This window comes from Ochotona princeps, chromosome 13 (genome assembly GCF_030435755.1).
Source record: "Ochotona princeps isolate mOchPri1 chromosome 13, mOchPri1.hap1, whole genome shotgun sequence".
In the NCBI taxonomy this organism is placed as follows: Eukaryota; Metazoa; Chordata; class Mammalia; order Lagomorpha; family Ochotonidae; genus Ochotona; species Ochotona princeps.
In genome coordinates, this window is record NC_080844.1 from 26,631,035 (window position 1) to 26,651,191 (window position 20,157).

The window sequence follows — 20,157 nt, forward strand, 5'->3', positions numbered from 1 at the left end:
TGCAAGAAACCAAGACACTATGAGTGAGGCCTAGTTTAAGAACTAGAAATTTCAGATACCTGAATTATTATATTCAGACTAAAAACAATTTTGTTTACTCTTGCAAAAAAATAGACAATATTAACAATATATGCATCTAATAGAAAGTGCTACACAAACTGAAAAAAAAATATGAAATAGAACCACATAAAATAAGAAGCACAGTACTGACATGAAGAACGCCAGCAGGCAGGTTTAGTAGCATGTTACGCAGACTTTGGAGAGAGAATAGAGAAAATGGAAAACAGGTGATAACAACACACAGAAAAGTACCAAAGACAGAACAAAGGACAGAAAGTACATCGTAAGTGTTAGAACACAGAGGTGAAAAACGCACAGAGGAGTACTACGCATGCTAGAAGAAACAAGAAAATGGGGAGGACAGTTTCCGAAAAGAATCTGTCCTTCCTGAAACACATCAACAGCAATTTCAAAAAGCTCAGAGTCCCAAGCACTATAAGTAAATTCTATTCCTATTACATTATAGTGAAACAAACATATCACAGACAAAAAGAAAATAAACAGAAGACTTTAGCACAGGTGACACACTGACAAAGAATTCTCAATCATCAAAAATAGAAGCCAAAAGACATTGGGATTCAATATTCAGAAATAAAGAAAAAAATAAAACCTGAATCCTATTTTTAAAATACCTTTGAAAAATAAAGCAAAGTAAACTTACCTCTAGACAAACAAAAAGGACCAAGAAATTTGATACCAGTAAAATATACTAACAGAAATTCTAGGGGTTTTATACTCCTAGCTAGAAGAAAATCATTTGATATAAATTGTAAGATGCAAGTATTGCACAGAAACATCTAAAGATGCACTTATCTTGTGGAATCAGAAAACACTGAGAATGACAGCACATAGGTCAGGGACAGGGAGAATTACTGTCCTGACGGCCTTGGATCCTTTGAGAAAAGATTAAACCATCATTTAATTGTAGACTTTGGTGGGTATGACTAATGAAATTTTTAGAGATAATTTCCAAAAGATGAGAAAAAGAACATGTAGTTTTTGAAAAAAAAATTTATTTTATTTATTTGAAAGTGAAAGAGAGAGGGAGAGAGAGACAAAAAGACAGACAGACAAAGGGATGTCTTCTATGGTGGCTTCCCAAACACTATCAATGGCTTGGACTGTGCATTCAAAGACTCTTTTGGGTCTCCCTTGTGGATGCAGGGGCCCAAGCACTGTGCCATCCACAGCTGCTTTTCAAGACACATCAGCAAGGAGCTAGATCAGGAGGGGTACAGCTGGGCCAGCAAAGGGGCACCCATCAGGAATACTGTTCTTGCAGGTGTCAGCTTAACGCACTTATGCCACAACACTGACCCCAAGAATGTCAAAGTTAAATTAGGATAGTGAAAAATTAAATTAACCACTAATCATGGAATAGGTAGAAAGACAGAAAAAATAGGTATCACAGTAAATTTGAACCAAAATGTACAGTTATTTGATATTATATACATAAGGATCATAAGGTGAAGTGAAAAAAAATACTTAGGAGCCAAAATTAGATAAAAATTATTACCCAATATAATGCTGATTGAAAAAGAATGCCTCTAACATAAAAAAGGACATTTTGAGGTAAAGGTAGAAAGGGAGGCATAATTTAAAAACTATATGCTTCAATAACAAAGGCTCCAATCTTGTACAGCAAATGCAGACATAACTATGAGAACTAGAACAATCCACAATCATAGCAGAGCATTTTATTAAACCTCTTACACTACTATGGAATATGTAGAGTATTAGTGACATACAGAACATACTAGTCAATGTTAAAATCTATTGCAAAAAGAAGACTAGAAGACACCAAAAGCCAATACCAGTAAAGGAAAGATGGGAGCAAAGCCACAGAAAATCAATAGAGATGAGCTACTTCACAGAATCTAATGCTTGCTTACTTCAAATTTCAGATCAAATGGATATATGTCTGTGAACTTATAACTGAAATTGACTCAAGAACAGAAAAACTGAAGAACTCTAAAACTGTTAAAACAATAGTTGAATCAGTATAACAAGCCAATACACAGTTATTGTATTGTTATTGTTACTGAATTGTACAGCTATTGTATTTGGGTTTTGGTGATAACCAAAATAACATAAGCAGTGGAATGCACTCATATTAATAAATGAATAAGACACACATTCGTAAGAAGACATGCTATGATTCCATCCATGTAAGTTTAAACCAGGCAAAACAAAATCACATTATTTAGGGAAGTATCTTTATACTTCCCTAAATATAAAATCATAAAGAAAAGCAATGAAACCAGCACCAAGAAACTGAGAAACATTTACAATGTAGGATAAATGTGAGAAAGTAGTGTTGGTAATGTGCTAGATCTTGACAAGGAGGTGATTATACATTTCATTATTTTTTGTTAAACACATCAATACCATCCAGGTAGGAAAGGGTAAAGATTAATTTCCCTCTGTTTCTACCAACAGTAGGCCCCATGTCCTAGATTTCAAATTTGAAAAGAAGACAAGCCTTTGATTTCCAGTTACAAGAGTGGGGAAGTCATCAATTTCAAGTCAAAGATAAGGAGTCAGCATCCTGGAAACCTTCCTGCTCTCAGTCAGCTAACTTCACACACACAACAAAGCAGAGAGAATGCCAAGTGAAGTCCTCTGCTTTTAGGAAAGGGAACAGACCATCAGAAGAACCTCCAAAATCATTTCATTTCTATATTATTAAAGCCAATATACACTGCGGGAGACTATAGTCCATTAGAAATTCTATTGTATTATACATACAGACATAACACATATAATTAGTAAAAGAGATAATGTACTTACCGTTCCCATTAATAGACAGATTATGAGTCTTGAAGCTGTGCTCTGCGCTTTCCAACGTTAGAGTAGTATGGGCTAGCAAATTGTACTTTGTGCCACTAGGGAGAAGACAAGTTTTGAGTATTTTCATGTTTTCCATTACATAAAACACTTAGGGGTTCAACAACACTTAAAAGTTAGGCAAAGGGTTTGAGCATTTTAGATGCAGATAAAAGTGTGTTGTATTGAAGCAGCAAACCAATAAAAACTGGACAAAGGGGAGGAAGTACTTAGCCTATCAGTAAAGTTGATCATGCTCCACTCCTGAGGGCCTACATTTAATTCCAGACCTGGACCCCAGCTTCCGGTAACCTGCTAAAGATCAGGTTCCTACTCAAAGTTCAGATCTTTGTTTTACTCAATACTAAACAAGATTCAACACAAAATTCAGATGCAGTCAAGAGGGGAAAAAGATAAGAGGAATAAACACAAGTATTGTTGTTTATAAGTTAAAATACAACTTTTAAGAAAAAAATCAAAGGGAGTAAGAAAAATGAGATAGATGAACTGGGGAAACTCTCTAAGGAGTAACAGGTGTGCAGTCACCCAGCAACGCAGTCAAGCCAAGAACACGGGCACACACTGCAAGCAGAGTGGCAGTGCATACAAAGGGAAGGATAGAAGACAACGGTGTGGTTGGTACACAGTAAGCAAACAGGAAGCCCAGTGCAACACAGGGTTGGACATATGGGCACCAGACCTCCTAACTTTCACAGTACTGCTGTTAAAAACATAAACCATCATGGCCCAGCACGATAGCCTTGCTGCTAAAGTCCTCGCCTTCATGTGCCTGGATCTCCTATGAGCGCCGGTTCTAATCCCAGTGGCCGCACTTCCCATCCAGCTCCCTGCTTGTGGCCTGGGAAAGCAGTCCAGGACAGCCCAAAGTCTTGGGACCCTGCACCCACGTGGGAGACCCAGAAAAGGCCCTGGGCTCCTGGTTTTGGATTGGCATAGCTCTGGCCATTGCAGCCACTTGTGGACTGAATCAACAGACGGAAAATCTTCCTCTCTCTCTTCTCCTCTCTGTATATCTGACTTTCCAATAAAAATAAAAAAACAAATCTTAAACAAAACATAAACAATCTATTCTGCGTTAAGTGTTAGGACACATGATTTACAATTGCAATCCAATATAAAATGTAGTATGGTTTTTTTTTAAAATACATCCTTTTTTTAGTATATAATCACTCTCAATTTTGCCAGTTTTTATGAGTTGATTGTTTAAAATCATGTTTATTTACACAACAAAGAATAACATACTACACAGTTATCAAGGAGCATAAAATCAGCTTAGAGGCACAGGCAAATTCCAGCCAAAGGAATTTCAGTAGGCTGACTGCCACAAATAAAATGAATCACATCAAAAAGTACTCGAAATATTACCAAAAATGTTCACTGTCTTCTCTCAGATCCAACAATACTTTATGATATGTCAAGTTACTTCATTTTTAAACCATGACTAATTACAATGCCAAAGCTTCCAAAAGCAACAATGACCTCACTTGTAAAACATTCTTGTCAGGGTAACATTTTCTTTCTAAAACATTACACTCATTCCTTTTAGCCAACCTTAATATTGAGTTCCCCAATGTTTAGTCAGCTACATTCCTCTATCAAATAGGCTAATTGTTACAACATTTTGGAGGTATTGGTGGTAAAAATTTATGAAAATAAGTGACTAGTTAGGGCCTGGCCCAATATGTAGTGGTTAAAGTCCTCGCCTTGCACGTGCTGGGATCCCATATGGTCACCGGTTGTAATCCTGGGTGCCCTGCTTCCCATCCAGCTCTCTCCTTGTGGCCTGGGAAAGCAGCTGAGGACGGCCCAATGTCTTGGGACCCCCTGCACCCACGTGGGAGACCTGGAGGAAACTCCTGGCTACTGGCTTCAGAATGGCTCAGCTCCAGCCGTTGTGGCCACTTGGAGAGTGAACCATTGGATGGAAGATCTTCCTCTCTGTCTCTTCTCCTCTCTGTATATCTGCCTTTCCAATAAAATAAACAAATCTTAAAAAAAAAAAAAAAACTAGTTAAAGAGTTACGTCTGAAAAAAATGCAGTCTTGTCAAAAAGGTCTTATTACTGGAGAACATGTGTATTGTTTTATATATGCCTATTTTGACCGAAGACTCAATGCTGTACAAAACCACCTTCTCATTATTAAAGATGAAATTGATACTCTTATGCATGTGTTCTAGTATTATTTTCAAATTCCAACTATAGCAACAGAGTCACAGAGTTATGTTTCAACCTGGAAACAGAATAGTTTATTTAAATACTAAAAACAAAAGGCTACACTACCTTTTGGTTTAATGAAACGACCTTTCAGTAAATCTTTCCCATACCTTGCATGGACAGTGGTTTTTCACATGGTCTCATATCCAATGGGGGAAAAATGAAAGGTTCCGTACTTCCATTTAAATGACATTTACTAATATTTTGGGAAGTCATATCTTTCATGGCTATCTTTTAGACTGTAGCTTGAGATCTATTCATAAGTCCTAAAATCAATGAAATGATTTCCAAACAATCGCTTTAAAGAATGAAAAGCAAAAACCAATTATGCTATAGATAGCAAGGGTTAAGTGTTGCCTGATGAAAGCTATCCGCTCACGTAGCCGTGCACTCACCGTGGTGTCAAGCATAATTCCTAGCATGAGTCTCAATCAAAACAAGACGGAAAGCCGCTGCGTTGGAGTGTCAACATGTATTTCACAAATAATGGATCTGACGTGGAAAGTTAATGGCATTTTCATGACTGACATTTCCTGGATCTCTATCTCAAATATTTTCCTTTTTATAATTATAGTAATGACATGCTGAAAAGCTAGCACTCCTGAAATGTACAGAAATTCTAGGAAAGCCGTCTGATCAAGGGTCTTCTGAAGAAACATACATATAAACTATTTGTGAAGAAACAAACAAAACGTTTGGAAAAAGCATCTGGGAGAAACCAGGGCTTCCTGGAGAAATAGTAATTCTAATCGGGCCAGAAAAACAAACACAAGATGAGCAGAGAACAACTTACTGTGTGAAACAGCAAAGGCACTATCAAAGAGCAGATTGGGCCAAACAAAAAGTACATGTTAGATTAAAGCTAACCCCTGATCACGGATTGGACAATTTGGCCATCAAAGGGAGGAACTGACAGACTGAAACACAAACATATCCTGGTTGTATCCAGAGGATTAGTGAGGTTAAGTTTTTTTCAAGAATTCTAGTTCAGAAGAAACATACAGGACAAATTCAGAAAGTCACCAAGTTATAACTCCTAATGAAAGAAAAAAATGATCAACAACAGCTATTAAAAAAGGTAAAAGCTTGACAGGAAAATTCATAATGGATAAATCAGGATCGTAACTCCTGAATTCATCAATTTTAACTTTACTAAAAGTGAGGCAAGGCCTCCAAATAGGAGATAGCAAGAAAGAAATTCAACAATGGCAGGTGCTACTGTCCTAAGAAAGAACCTGTATCTAACCAGTTCTCTAGATCCAAGTACCAGGCTATGGGAGACACGGACCAGGAAAGGATGGTTATGACATGACAAAGATGCAGTCAGTTGAATTCAAAATATGGGAAAGTATATAAGATTGGGTTTCTTTAATAAATGATGGTAAGAAAAAACTGCAATAAATCAATAGCTACTTAAAAGTCCCACTTAAATATAATACTATAGACCTTGTTTGGATTCTGATTTGAACCAATGAATCGGAAATGAACTATTTCAGAACTGAGGAACTCTCATTATGGTATGTAGAATAGATGATATCAATGCATTATTTTTTTATATTTTGTCAGGTGTGATAACAATGGTTTTTTAAAAATAGAGATTAAATGTTTTTTTAAAAGCTATGAAAATAATGCATAACAGATGTACAGAAATCCAATTAGCAGAGCAACACATAGCAAGTACTTTGCCATTTCCACAGCCCATTGTCCAGAAAAGCATTTCATCTTTCTGGTAGAAACTGGAATTCCAAATTACTAAAAACACTGTCACCATACTTTCTATCTTCAAAGAAAGATATCCAGGACATCAGCTGGGTTAATGTCAGATGACCCAGTGTTGTTTCTGCTTCAGGGAGCTTTCCCATTTAAAATGTAAACATATACTCTACACGCACTGCTTCATAATGCACAAATGTCTGATTAAGTCACCATGAACATGATATTGGGAAACTTACGAGACAGCAGAGCTGAAGAGCAAGCACTTTTCAGGATCATCCTCTTGGAGCACTGAGCTGATTTTCTTCCCTGTAGCTTTGCTTATGGATGTCTTCAGTTTCTTGGCTAGCTTCCTAGGTGTGTTGGCGATGGAAGAGTCTTCTGCACAGCAGCTATACACTTGCACCTTTATCTGAAAGTCTGGCCCTGCCTCATTGCTGAAAATACAGAGAAATCAGAACATTAGATTTGTAACCCTGTAGAAAATAGAATGATGACATCCTTTGATGATTTCACTGCATTGACCATGAGCATTTTCAATAGACTTGTGCTAACACACGTGGATATCATGGAACCTCTCTATTTATTATCCAGAACTTGAATGTCCTGAGTCGCTGCAGCTTTCAGAGTATCAGCTTCTGAAGAACTAGGGTAATATTAAACCAAAGCTCAACCAAAATACATGAGCATATTACATAAACATTCACTTGCAGTGTATTCACCAATAACAAATGAACTACAAAAGGAATATTAAAGGACCTACTTCTGAGCATGAACCGCCTGAAGAAGGCTGCTATCGTGGTGATCCCTGGACTATTCTCAACGTAGCACTGTGTCTAGAATGTGGAAGGCACTCGATATATTATTTACTGAACTAGTACACAGGATTTTGCTGTTACAGTAAATGCTAAGAGGACTATATTCTTTTTCAGACTCAGTAAAGTACCTGAAGCCTCAAGGATTGTGGTGGTGCTTCTAACAACAAAATACATCTCAGACAGTGCACATGTGCCTGCGGACAGATCTTTCAGGCTCAGAGGTTTTTTTAAACGTAGCAGAAAAAAGTTAAGACTCAACTGGTCAATCTATAGTTTGGACATCCAAGGAATAACTTCCAGATATTTGTATAGTTTATTATTTGGCAACTGTTAAACACACAATATTCCTGGCAATGACTAACAAATGTCAATATTTAGAGCAAAATCAGAGATTCATAAATATTGAACACTTATTAAAAACAATCACCATAACAAAAAGCACATTTTTAAACATTTAGAACATTTGTCAGCAGTTATTTTTAGAACAAATTTAAAAGATTTACAGAATGCAAATGAAAATTAGAAATTATGTGCTGCCTTCCCAAGTAACTTGTATTATTCTTTTCTTTGGGGGGGGGAGGGCGGGGAAAGGCTGATTTTTCTGTCTTTGTGGGCAAAAATAAATAATACTGATGAGAGTTATATGAAGCAAGCAGCCCATTAAAGAGAATAATTTAAGCATAAAAAAGAAAAATTTTACTAGCAAAAGCTGACAATGGAAAGAAATGTATTCAGGGGGAAAAGGCTTTAAGCTCAACACGTAAACATCTAGGGAGATCTTGGGGGCCTTAAACGAATTCCTATGTTTCATTGCAGCTTGCAAGAAGGCCCACATTATTGCTAATAACTCTGAAGAATGCACTTTACTTTTCCACACTGTACAATTACTATGGGACACTGGACTAGAAGCCACAAAAATACAGTTTGCCTTTTTTTTTTTTTTAATGATGTGAGTGGTAAAACTAGCCCTCTGAAATTTCAACTTATAGGTTAATAGCTAAAAATGGCACAGAAAAATATGGACCTTGGTATTATCCTAACAGTTCACTAGCTGCTAACATTTACATATGAAGATGGCATCTTGGAAAGTCTGAGAGAAATCCAGACCTCACACTGATTTAAATCAACAGAACCTTTGAAAGAGGCCAGGTAAAACTTATGTTAGTTAAAAATGATTCCTGTGACTGCCTGAGGAGTTCTCTCTGGTTCTGTATTATGACCACTATAAATTGAGCTTGTAAAAGAGCAGGCGCAATAAAAGCAGCCCTGAGAATCACCCATTTTTTTTTATTGTTTTGAAGTACATGAAGGAAGTACACCATAAGAAAAAGTACAGCCTGAATCTTAGCACATTGCTTTTCCTATGGCACCACTCAGGACTATCTTACACATAAAGTTGTTATACCATTTTAGGACTTCTGTAACTGAGTCTCCAAATTCACTCTACATCAAATCATGCTAAATAACATTCGACCGCATGCAAAGCTTAGTTAATAATAGAACTATAAACATTTATGCAAAATACACAAACTTAACATATCCCATGAGTTATAAATATTTACTGCTATTATTCATTATAATATTTCCATTTTATTTTACATCAGACCACTGTCAATGCAGAAATGAGCTTTTTCTTTGAACACAAAAGTAATTTTCAAAATTATTTGAAACAGTTTAAAGATCTTAATACTTCAAAAAGGATCAAAAGATTTAATGATTAAATTATATTAAAAATAAAGGCAGGGTTTTTAAGATTATTTTCATTCTCTGAATAAAAAAAATTACTTACAAAATGGTTACATTTTCAAAACATATATCTGTAATTGTTTTATCCACCATCACCATGTCCGTATCAAAAACTTCAGCTCCCATTTTAAACAAACAAAAAATGGCATATCGCTGTGATCCTGGAGAAGAAAAGCAGCACTGTGAGGAGGAATTTATGTGATAAAACCATGCCTGCACTCCACTCACATCAACTTGAAAAATTAGCATTATCGGCTTAAGAAACTGTTGATAGGTAATATTTTCATACATTGTATAATGCAACCCTTACCTGTTTGGAGTACCTGTTCTGTATATTGTATGTTGAACCTTTGATGTTTTATAGTGACCTGTTCTGTAAGCATATAGTAATGCCATGGCCAAACAGAACATAACAAATAAACCACACCATCAAAAAAAAAAAAAAAAAACAAAAGATTTAAATACACAGGCCTCTCAGCAACCCAGATTCATAAATTTTACTCCTAGAAAAACTTGAAGGTTTAATGAACAGCAAATTTATTGTCATTTATATACTACTACCTCTGTCATTTTGATGTCTAAGTCTATTTAAGAAAAAAAGATGTTTTGTGTTAGAAGAGGTTAAGCGTACACACATTAACAACAGCAAAACATTTTCCACCAAACTAAAAGCAAGGGAGGAAACCACAAAAAAAAAAAAAAAAAAACAATAGAGAGTAGACATGAGAACACAAAGACACATAGCTGCTGGGCTTTTAATTTGGTGATGTTTTAAAAAGTATTAGGTGATTAAAGGGATAAATCTTCATTATTGAGAAAATGTAGCTCTTCAGAAAAACTTATTCTCTCTAGTAATCAGAAAGATTTACTTAATTCCCATATGCATTCCTTTGAAAAGTAAATCATATTTCCTAATTGAATAACAAACACTAACCTGATTTTAAATTCTTCATATAAAACTCATTACGCTCAATATGATTCCGTTTTTAAAGCATGAGGAACAAAGCTATCATAATGGACAAGGAGGATACAGGATTATCCTATCTTTTCTGCTTTTCCTCTAACAGCGAGAAATCATTTGAGGTTAATTTTCATGAGCTAAGCAATACAGGGATTTATGAAGACTACATAAGACCATAAAATGCTGAAGAAAAAAAAGTCAGATCAAGCTAAAAATGTTTCCTGTTTAAAAAAAAAAAAAAAAAAAAAAAAAAAACCTTAAGTAACAAAACAAGGCATCCAAGATATGGGTCAAAGGAAAAAATGCTGCCTTTAGCGTCCCACACAAACATGTTCTTTTGTTCCGTTCTTTCCTCCCCACCTCCTCCCCATCCTGAACCTGCTTCTTTCTGTCTTTGCACAGGATCCTATCAATAACTAGACATAATTAGATAGGCAGTATCTCCATTCAACAAAGGGATAGCAACATATTTAGACACACAAAAAAATCAACCAACAGTTCAGTAATTCTATCAAATGATTAATTTATTCCATTGTGGAAGCAATCTCTTCTCAAATTTACTATACACTAAAGGAAACATTTCAACTACAAATTAAAATCCTACATACCTTCTTTATTGCTGAAGTGATCAGAGTCTTTCCACATTAGTGGTATTCGAATATCTATAAAAAATGGAAAAATAACAAGTAATAATAATTTTGGCAATTTCTAACAGTCCTAATGACATGAACATCATCATTCTATATTGAACTATGACTATCAAAAGTCAAAAAATTATTTACCAGTATATTTTCTAGTGGTTTACTGTCTGTACTTAGTTATTTGAAGGGTGGAATTACACAGAGGAAGAGACGGAGATCTAGCTGATGGTTCAGGGCTGTGCCGGGTCGAAGGCAGGAGCCAGGAAATCCATCTAGGTCTGCCAAGCAGATGGCAGGGGCCCAAGCCCCAGGGCCTTGCTCCCTGGCTTTCTCAAGTACATTAGCAGGAAGCTGGATCCGAAACAGAGCAGCCAGACTTGAACTGACACTGATGGAGGGGTGACTGCATTCCAGGCAGTGGTTGATCCCACTGAGCCTCAAAGCTAGCCCCGGTTTCTACTAAAAAAAAAAACAACTCCTAATTTCATATTGTGATATATGTGAAATCTGTTGACTTTACATAAATGATTTTTTTAAAGGAAATTAAAAAAAAAAAGCAAGCCCTTCCTCCCCAACCCCCCAGTAGTTTTTCAGGTGAAATGTTATAGCATGTGAAGAAAAGATATATTCTAAAAATAACTGTCCTAGTGTCATGTACATGCCCTGCCTTTATTGATTTGTGACGCCACCTTTGTTATATACATCATTCTGGCCATACATTTTATGGATGTAAGCAAATAATTTATCAACGAATGTCTATTTTAACACCAACATCATACTATTATAACTATTACATATACTTAAATATTTGGTAGAAATATTTGCTCTTAAAAGCATCTCATTTTAACCTTGAAATTTCTTTAAATTATTTTTAGATGCTGTTTCAAAATCCATTTTCCCACTTCCCAGATTCTTATTATTGTATTACTTAAGTTTATTTGGGACTTACAACTTATGTCTTTATGGAGACTAGCAAAATGTATTTATTGTATTTACCCTTATGTTCTTATGAAAGTCACTCTTAGATATTTAATAGCTTTTTTTTTCCAGTAAAGATCTCTTTTGTTTTGTTCCTGTATAAGGTTCCTGCTTTGCCATTATAATTTCTAGCTAGTCATTGCTGGTTTTTGAACAAATGACTACATTTTGTATATTTATCTTAAATCCAGCCACTTTTTTTTTGTTACTAAAATCTTGATTAATTCATATACTGTTCCAGTAAATACCCTTAGGTTTTACGTGTCTGTAACCCGTTATCTTCAAACAGTATTCAATTTGTCTATTTCAATAAGCTTTTATTCTTAATTCCTACTTTAGCTAACATTTCTAAAGTGTTAAATTATATTGACATAATCGACATTATTTTTGCTCTCTAATGGGAATGCCTGCCTTGTTTTATGACATGGTTGACACCCAGCCTGAGAGGCCACTTCTTGCTTGACCACAGCTGCTGACTCACTATAGTCCCCAGCTGTTCTTGTGCCCAGCTGTTCCCGCTCCGTAAGGGTGGCATTAACTGTTCACCCTGGCACGGGAGGAACCCAGACCCTGACTTTCTTTGCTAGAAACTTGGCCTGTGTAGAAGTCTTCCCTTCCCCGTGCCTGACTAGGTCAATTCACCAAGAGCAAGAAGGTGGTAACTCGCCATTTCCCAGGTGGATGTGTACTTAGCAGACAGCAAAAGATGGGTAATCCATCAACGACCTGCTTGCTGCTTCAGGGGTAGAAGCATCTTCCATATTCCTGCAAAAGGTTGGTTCAGTTTGTTTGTACCAGGCTCATCTTTTGTCTTTTTCCCAACGTCTTCGTTGATATTTTAAAGGTAAACTAACAGAACTGTAACAAGATGGCCAACCTAACCTATCAGGTACTCAACATTTATCATTTTCAAAAATTAAAGCAGGCACTAAATGAACTGCTTTGTTTCAATTAGGGGATTAGTAGTCAGCAAAAAAGCTGAGACAGTTACCATGATGTAACTATTCAGTGTTCAGCAGAAATAACTAGGACAAATCTGCTACTCTTATTAAAAAAAAAAAAAGATTTAGGAATTAAGTGATAAAACTGGACATGAAAATTCAGTTATCTTCAGGCCCTCAATGCAAACTTGGAAACATTTGAAACTTTGTTGCAAATACTCATTTTGGCCAAACTAAAGTCATTTTCATTCCAGTGTAGTATGAAAATGGATTTATCAAAGTGAATTTGCTTTATTCTCTTTGTTTTAGCAAATATACTGACAAGATATAATTAAATCTAGGCAAAGATGAAAAGAAATTACATATGTATCTCATCTTCTGAGAGTTTCATTTGCTTAATTCAATTTAAAATTATCTTTTGGAAGGGAAGAATACAAGCAGCAACAAGCTCAAGCTTTACATGTAAAAATTTGTGGTCAGAATTTTGTTTTTCTTTTAAGTGCTTTTACTCAAGCCTCCTTATAAATGTACAGTTTATTCTAATAGCATAAATTGCTACGGCATATAAACCATTATGAAGTGACAATAGATGTTGACTCTAATATAACATTTGAGTCTTTGACAGCAATTTAGCACAGCTCATTTGTTTACCAAGTGGCACCATTTTAGAAGGAAGAAATGGAGAACGAAGTTATTCTTAGAAAACCCCCTTTAAAGATCTTTTAATATTTTATTTACATTAAGATGTAAGCAACTGCTGTGTAAAAGTGCTGTTTTCAGCAAAGGCACACGAGGAGGTTTTATGTCAGTCTTATAATTGGGAAGATTAAAAAATAAATTATAAATAAAAACAAGCAACATCATTCTACAAGGTTCTATTATTTTTCTAAAGAATTTTTGCCTTGGCTGAGGCCAGCTTCTCTGATTTAAGCCAAATGACGTCCTATGTAAAACCTAGCACTGTCCTTGTAGGCTAATCTTCCTTTGCCCATAAAAGACATTACTGAAAACAGCTCGCTGGTGATGAGAGGGCCTGAAACGTAGCAGCAGGCTCCCTAAATGAAGGCCAATGAAATAAACTAGACCTTACTCAAGCACTGAGGGAGGTATACATCGTTGTTTCCAAAATGAACCGATGAGATAATATTTTGCAAAAGTGCACTATCTAAATGTTGAGCACATGAGTCAGCCATGTATTCACCGCAATCTGTGGCATCTCCGAGCCATTGTCTTAGCAGCCTTACTTTGGAGAAACTGAGACTACACGGCATAAGCGCCATCTAGTGGTAAAAGGTTCCTAACTATTAGGGACTCGGAGAAAGGAAACGTCATCTCTAGCTGTAATAACCAGAAAGGTTTCACAGATGAGCAAACAGATCTTAAAGAAAACATAGTTCTTTTATGAGTTAACTGGGTGTCAGGAAGCATGAGGCACATTGTCGAGACGTGGAGAGAAATGCCTACATAAAGCAAATGGCTTACGGGTAGTAGTAATGGAAGAGGTGGCCAGAAAAACAGAGTTGCAAAGTAAAACTCCGGGGCAGGGCCCAGGAAGAGTCAAGAGCTTGGTCTTTACCCCACAGGCAACAAAGAACAGAGACCCAACCAGTAAATAATCAAGGAACAATTACTACATGCTCCGGGCAAGCTTCTGGGTATACAGCGTTGAACACAATAAACATGGTTTCAATTTCCATGGAACTTTGGGCCTAGCTAAACGTTAAAAACGCTATTAAAAATTCTGAGTAGGAAAAAAAAAAGGGTAATGAGATGAGTTCCAGCCCAGCTCCATCACGGACATCCAAATCACCCAATCCCTGAGTCTGTAGAAAATGACTCTACAGGCTTCGGCAGGAGACCGAGTGACGGAGGCGCTGCACCGGGCAGTTCCCTCCAACTGCAAGGTTCATCCTACACCGCTCAGAACAAACACTGACTGAGGCACAGTCAGAGGAACAGAACCGCAGCACAAAGAAAACAAGGCCAGTCAACGCTGGTCGCCTCATCAGATTTTTTTTTTCAGCAACGTAACATGGTCGGTCCACACGTGTCATACCTGAAATGGCGATCTTCCCTTTACACGCTGTTCGTTCTTTATTTTGAGAATTGGCATCCCTGTCAAAAGAAACAATCTTATGAAAAAGACGTCTTCACTCATGCGTGATGATTTTAAGTCTTTTGCTAAGGCCCAAATATTAAAAACAGACACATGCCTATGAATAATAATGACTTGCAGCTATTGTAAACAATTTGACACAACCTTTAAAATGTTTAGTCAACAGCTAGCTGGCTTTAAGAGAAAATACATAAAGCTGTTCTCTTTGGTTTTTCCATATCAATTGTATATTCCGTAATGACTGTATTCTGGTTACTCTACAATGAAAATCTTTTGCAATTACTTACATCTTTAAAGAAGATGTAAAATATTTGGCCAGCTGTCTGGAAGGATAATACCTTGGCTCAATATTTCGTAAGTAACATTTCTAGCTGACTAAATTTAGCAGCCTGAAAAACTTCATCTACTTTGCAGCCATGCAATTTGCTACGCAGGAGTACCTTATCTTTATCAAACCTGTCAAATATCCAAAAATTACATTCTGATATATATTTTTAGGCATCTACTATTACTAATATTTCATTTCCACAAAATTCCAAAGAAGTAAATATATACTAAGGCAAACAATGAAAAAGCTAAGATGGAAAAGGGCGGAAATGATGCCGGTAGGAAATGAAACAGAAAAAAGCTTCAAAACAAACTCTGGGAATGTAAGACCTTTCCCAAACTGACTTTCTAACCTACTACCACAAGAGAAAAAAAAAAAATACATAAAAACCTCTCGAAACAGTTCTCTCTTACTAGAGAGAGCCAGTTCGGTCCCTCAGTGCCCCCCCCTCTTTTCCCTAATCACCTATGTTTACAGATTAGACTGCATCTCCATGGCAGTATTTCTAGGAATATTCTCAGTAATTTTTCTGTTCCTATTCAATCTGGCTGGCTAATTAACTGCCAGATAATTTAATTAGGCACTTCAAACATGCAATAAGATGGGAATTTTCCATCTAAATACTGTTTGAGTCTAACAGGCCTTTTGGAGAAAGACTGGGTGGGAGTTTAGAGAGGGAAGTCATCCAACTAATTGTTAGGGAAAAAAATGATACCAAATTCTTGCTTCAAGCAGGCTTATTAAAAAGACTGCCTAAATATTCATTATCATGCATGCAGATATCAAAACAAAATACATCTTACGTTTTTTACTTCCTTACTGGTGAAGCATATTCCAAATGAGATAAAATAGCTGACACACTTAAGTTGTTAAGTTTATATGGAGCTTTTATATGGTATTTCTAGAATCACTTATCAGCATACACAGAGAGACACACATAGGCAAGTACCGGAGCACACTGAAAGTGGCACATCCCCAGCCTTCCGTCGTGACAAGCAGGGTGCTCTCACTCCCATGTGGAGTCCTATAACACAATCTCACACAAGCTGACAGCGTGGTGGTGGTTCCCACAGACCGGGCAGAGGAGGGGGAGGAAGGGAAAGGCTGAGTCATCGGGAGGCTGCCACTAGTTAGGAACGGGAAGTACAGAGCTCCAGTGTGGCACTGCGCTGAAGGGTAAGCACAGATAACGATCACACACCTGTTCATGTTCCTTAAGACAACCCAGAAGAAAGCAACAGGAATGCTTCACCGTCTGAAACGGTCAGTCAAGAGATACACTCATCCTGACTTGGATATCACATAATGTGATGTCAAAGCATTGCACAGTAACCCAATAATGGTGTATAATAATTAAAAAATGAGAACCCTATCCAATGATGTTCACATCCAGCATATTCCAAGGCCATTCATTCACTAAAAAAACATACATACTCCTTGATTATTTCAAGTCTCATTGAATCAGAAATTTTAAAATGTCAAAGAAACATTCAAATTTAGTTGTCATGTTGGAGAACATTATTTGATTACTTGCTCATCCCAGATGAAAAGTTCAGTATTATATATTTTGGTTAAATATATACTGAAAGGACAAGTAGAAATCAAACACAAATATCAATTTATTTAAATTTGCATAAGAAATACTGAATAAATCTATTTGGCTTGTATTTGTAGTAATATTTTTCAAAAATTGTCTTTATATGCAATGTCTAAAACTTTTTTAGTAAAAAAGCTCTAATGAAAAATGTAAGAATTATGGAATAGTCATAGGTTGTGTAAAGTTGAGATGCACTAAGTATTACTAAATTTGGATTAAATTTGAACTTCTGGCATACAAGTGAAAATCTAAAATATGAGAATCATGCAAAATAATGCTGAATATTGACCTCTCCCTACTCCCAAGTGTGTCCTCTCTTCAAACTATGCAGCCACCTGGCAGATAACGGCTTTCTTCCCTGCACTTATAAATCACTTGCTTGGGCATTTCCAGGGCCAGCAGCAAATCTGTGACTTTATCCACAATATAAATACAATTAACCACACAATCCGACAAATTAATTAAGTCTGCCTTTGGAAAAAAAAATAGAGAACTGAAGTAGTTAGCCTCCATTTTCTAAAGCTGGAATTATTTTCAATTTAAATAATTCCCAAAACAGTTACTTAGGGTGCTAAAATATGATGTTTTTCTAATTGATCCAAATTGAGAATAAAATTGTTAAACACTATCTGTTTAATAATGTGCTACTGTAGCTAATAGTTTTGCTGGAGTCAAATAAATGCTTGTTTGGAAATCTGCAATGTGAATGCCAGTTCTGCATGCTACAATTAGAGGGCCAGCCCCAGAAAGAGGCAAATAAGCACAAAATTAACAAAACAAAGCACAGCTAAACAAAGGAGCACCTGACAAAGGGACCCTGCGTGGGAGTACACCATTATTTTGGTGAGGTTTCCTCAGTGCTAATTTAACAGACACTCCTGGGAACAACAAAGTCGTCACTTCATTACGTAGGTCTGTGCATGTAGGTAAATGAAATGACCAACAGAGGGTGCCAATTTCCCATGTTGCTGCTCAAAACTACGACAATTGATGTGAGTAAATACAGATCATCCTACATTACACCGTTGTGTATGGAAATGTAGAACAGCATTCTTTGCCAAGATTAACAAGCCAAAAAGAGAACTAGAGCAACCATGGAAACACTTCACATTTTATTAGGGAAATAGTCATTTTAAATGGGATTCTACTATTTGAAAGTAGTTTGTAAAACCTTTCACCTCTTATACAAATAAGTGAAAACGATAATACTGAGAAATGCTTAACATGAAATTTTAAGTCATCCTAAGACTACATGGTATAAAATTAATAGCTTCATAAATACATTAACCAGGGAAGACAAGCTTTTCACTCCAAACACGACATGACCTTTTTCAAAGACATCACACTACAGTCTCAAAATAAAATGATGTCTTTAAATACATCTTTTATTACAAACTGCTGAATAAACAATTTTACTTTCAACCTACAGTTTTTTCTTTTACATTATAGAACATAAAATAATAAAGGAGGACACTTGAGCATAAGAAACTACTTTATGAATTCAGGTTAAAGCTACTTACTTCAATACTGTTAAAATCACAACTATGTTGAAGGACATACAATTACATCTTAAGTAATAAATTATTAATCTTATTTTTACAAAGTCAAATAGAGCGTTTCAGAAGTGAAGTCAAGAAATGAAATGGGGGGCCCGGCGTGATAGTGTAGCGGTTAAGGTCCTCACCTTGAATGCGCCGGGATCCCATATGGGCGCCGGTTCTAATCCCAGCAGCTCCACTTCCCATCCAGCTCCCTGCTTGTGGCCTGGGAAAGCAGTCGAGGACGGCCCAATGCCTTGGGACCCTGCACCTTCGTGGGAGACCAGAAAGAAGCTCCTGGCTTTGGATGGGTTCAGCTCCAGCCATTGTGGCAATTTGGGGAGTAAACCAGCAAACGGAGATCTTTCTCTCAGTCTCACTCTTTTCTCTGTAAATCTGCCTTTCCAACAAAAATAAATAAATGCAATGGAGGGAGGGAGGGAGGGAGGGAGGAAGGAAGGAGATGAAATGGTGAGGAGCAGGGTGAGGCTTGAGTTGCAGAGCAGTTACCAAAATGTAAGTCCTCTGAGAATGCTTTTGTTGTTGTTGTTGTTTTTATTGGCATCCATCTATTTTGCTCATAGCTGTACTGATACTGCCTGGTATACAACTCAGTACTTTCTGACGCTCTAAGGGATGGATGAAAGATGCCAAAGGGAAGATGTGCTGATTTTGACAGGGCACACAATAGATGTGGAATTTCCTGTTTTAGGTTGGGTTTTACACTGAAGTAATCAGATATTATTGAGTTGCTGTTGATCTAACACTCTAACTGCAGAATGGGGAGGACATTTACCTATTTCACAGGGCTCCTGAATTAATAAGTAAATGCATTCTCCCTCATCCCTTAAAAGGCCACACAAATACAAAGGTTACTTTAGCAATGTTTCCATTCTTGGTCTAGGTACTTAGTGTGGGGTTGGTGTAGAAGAAGCACTAAATCTCTTGTTCACATCATCACAGAACAACTTCCCAGCTCTAGTAAAATAAATGAATGTCCTCCACAGACTGCCTCAATATTTCCTGGAAAACTCCCTTTCGTTCAACCAGGAAAGCCAATAAAATCACCTGTAACCCATCCCTACAGCATGACCATCGCCTTCACCCCAAAACTTCCTTTTCCCTGCCCCGTCACCAAAAACTACTACAAACATCAATTTACACAAAAAGGAGAAGCTAATATTTGAAACTATGACAACCAGCTCCTGGGGTTGTTACTGAAATGCAAACTCAAGTGAGCACTGTACAACGCAGGAAATACCAAGAATCCCCCCATGGCAGAGGAAAAGGCTAGACCTAAGATTTGGTGCAGACCACAGCACCAAGTTGCTAAGGACTTGAACGGAAGTGCTCCAAAAGTCCTCTGGCCCAGACATCATCGGTCTTGTAGAAAGGAGAACACAGTGGGGTAAGAAGGCTGTGGGGGAGGGAGGAACAGCTTGTCTACGGAGATTTGGCATGAAAAAAAAAAAAAAAAGAATGACATTGTTGAAGTCAAAACCCCTAAGAAACAAGATAGCATCATGTATTTAGGGTACGGGCCCTTCATAGTTTCAAAAACAGAAAACAAGCTTAAAACCAAGGAAGCTCCTCTAGCAATCTCCCACTGAAACCCCCGGTCACTTAGCCTACAGAAATCCTATGTATTTCATTACAGT

At 36.8% G+C, this 20,157-nt stretch overlaps 1 protein-coding gene across 1 annotated transcript in view; it reads right to left on the reverse strand.

Moving 5' to 3' along the window:
• RTKN2 (rhotekin 2) overlaps positions 1-20,157 on the reverse strand; it is a 56,753-nt gene that overhangs the window by 22,290 nt on the left and 14,306 nt on the right. The window contains exons 3-7 of the mRNA XM_058671380.1: positions 14,977-15,035; positions 10,969-11,022; positions 9,443-9,560; positions 7,075-7,272; positions 2,851-2,945 (exon numbers count right to left, since the gene is read on the reverse strand). Coding sequence (XP_058527363.1) covers positions 2,851-2,945; positions 7,075-7,272; positions 9,443-9,560; positions 10,969-11,022; positions 14,977-15,035 — 524 coding nt within the window. The remainder of the gene's footprint in view (positions 1-2,850; positions 2,946-7,074; positions 7,273-9,442; positions 9,561-10,968; positions 11,023-14,976; positions 15,036-20,157) is intronic.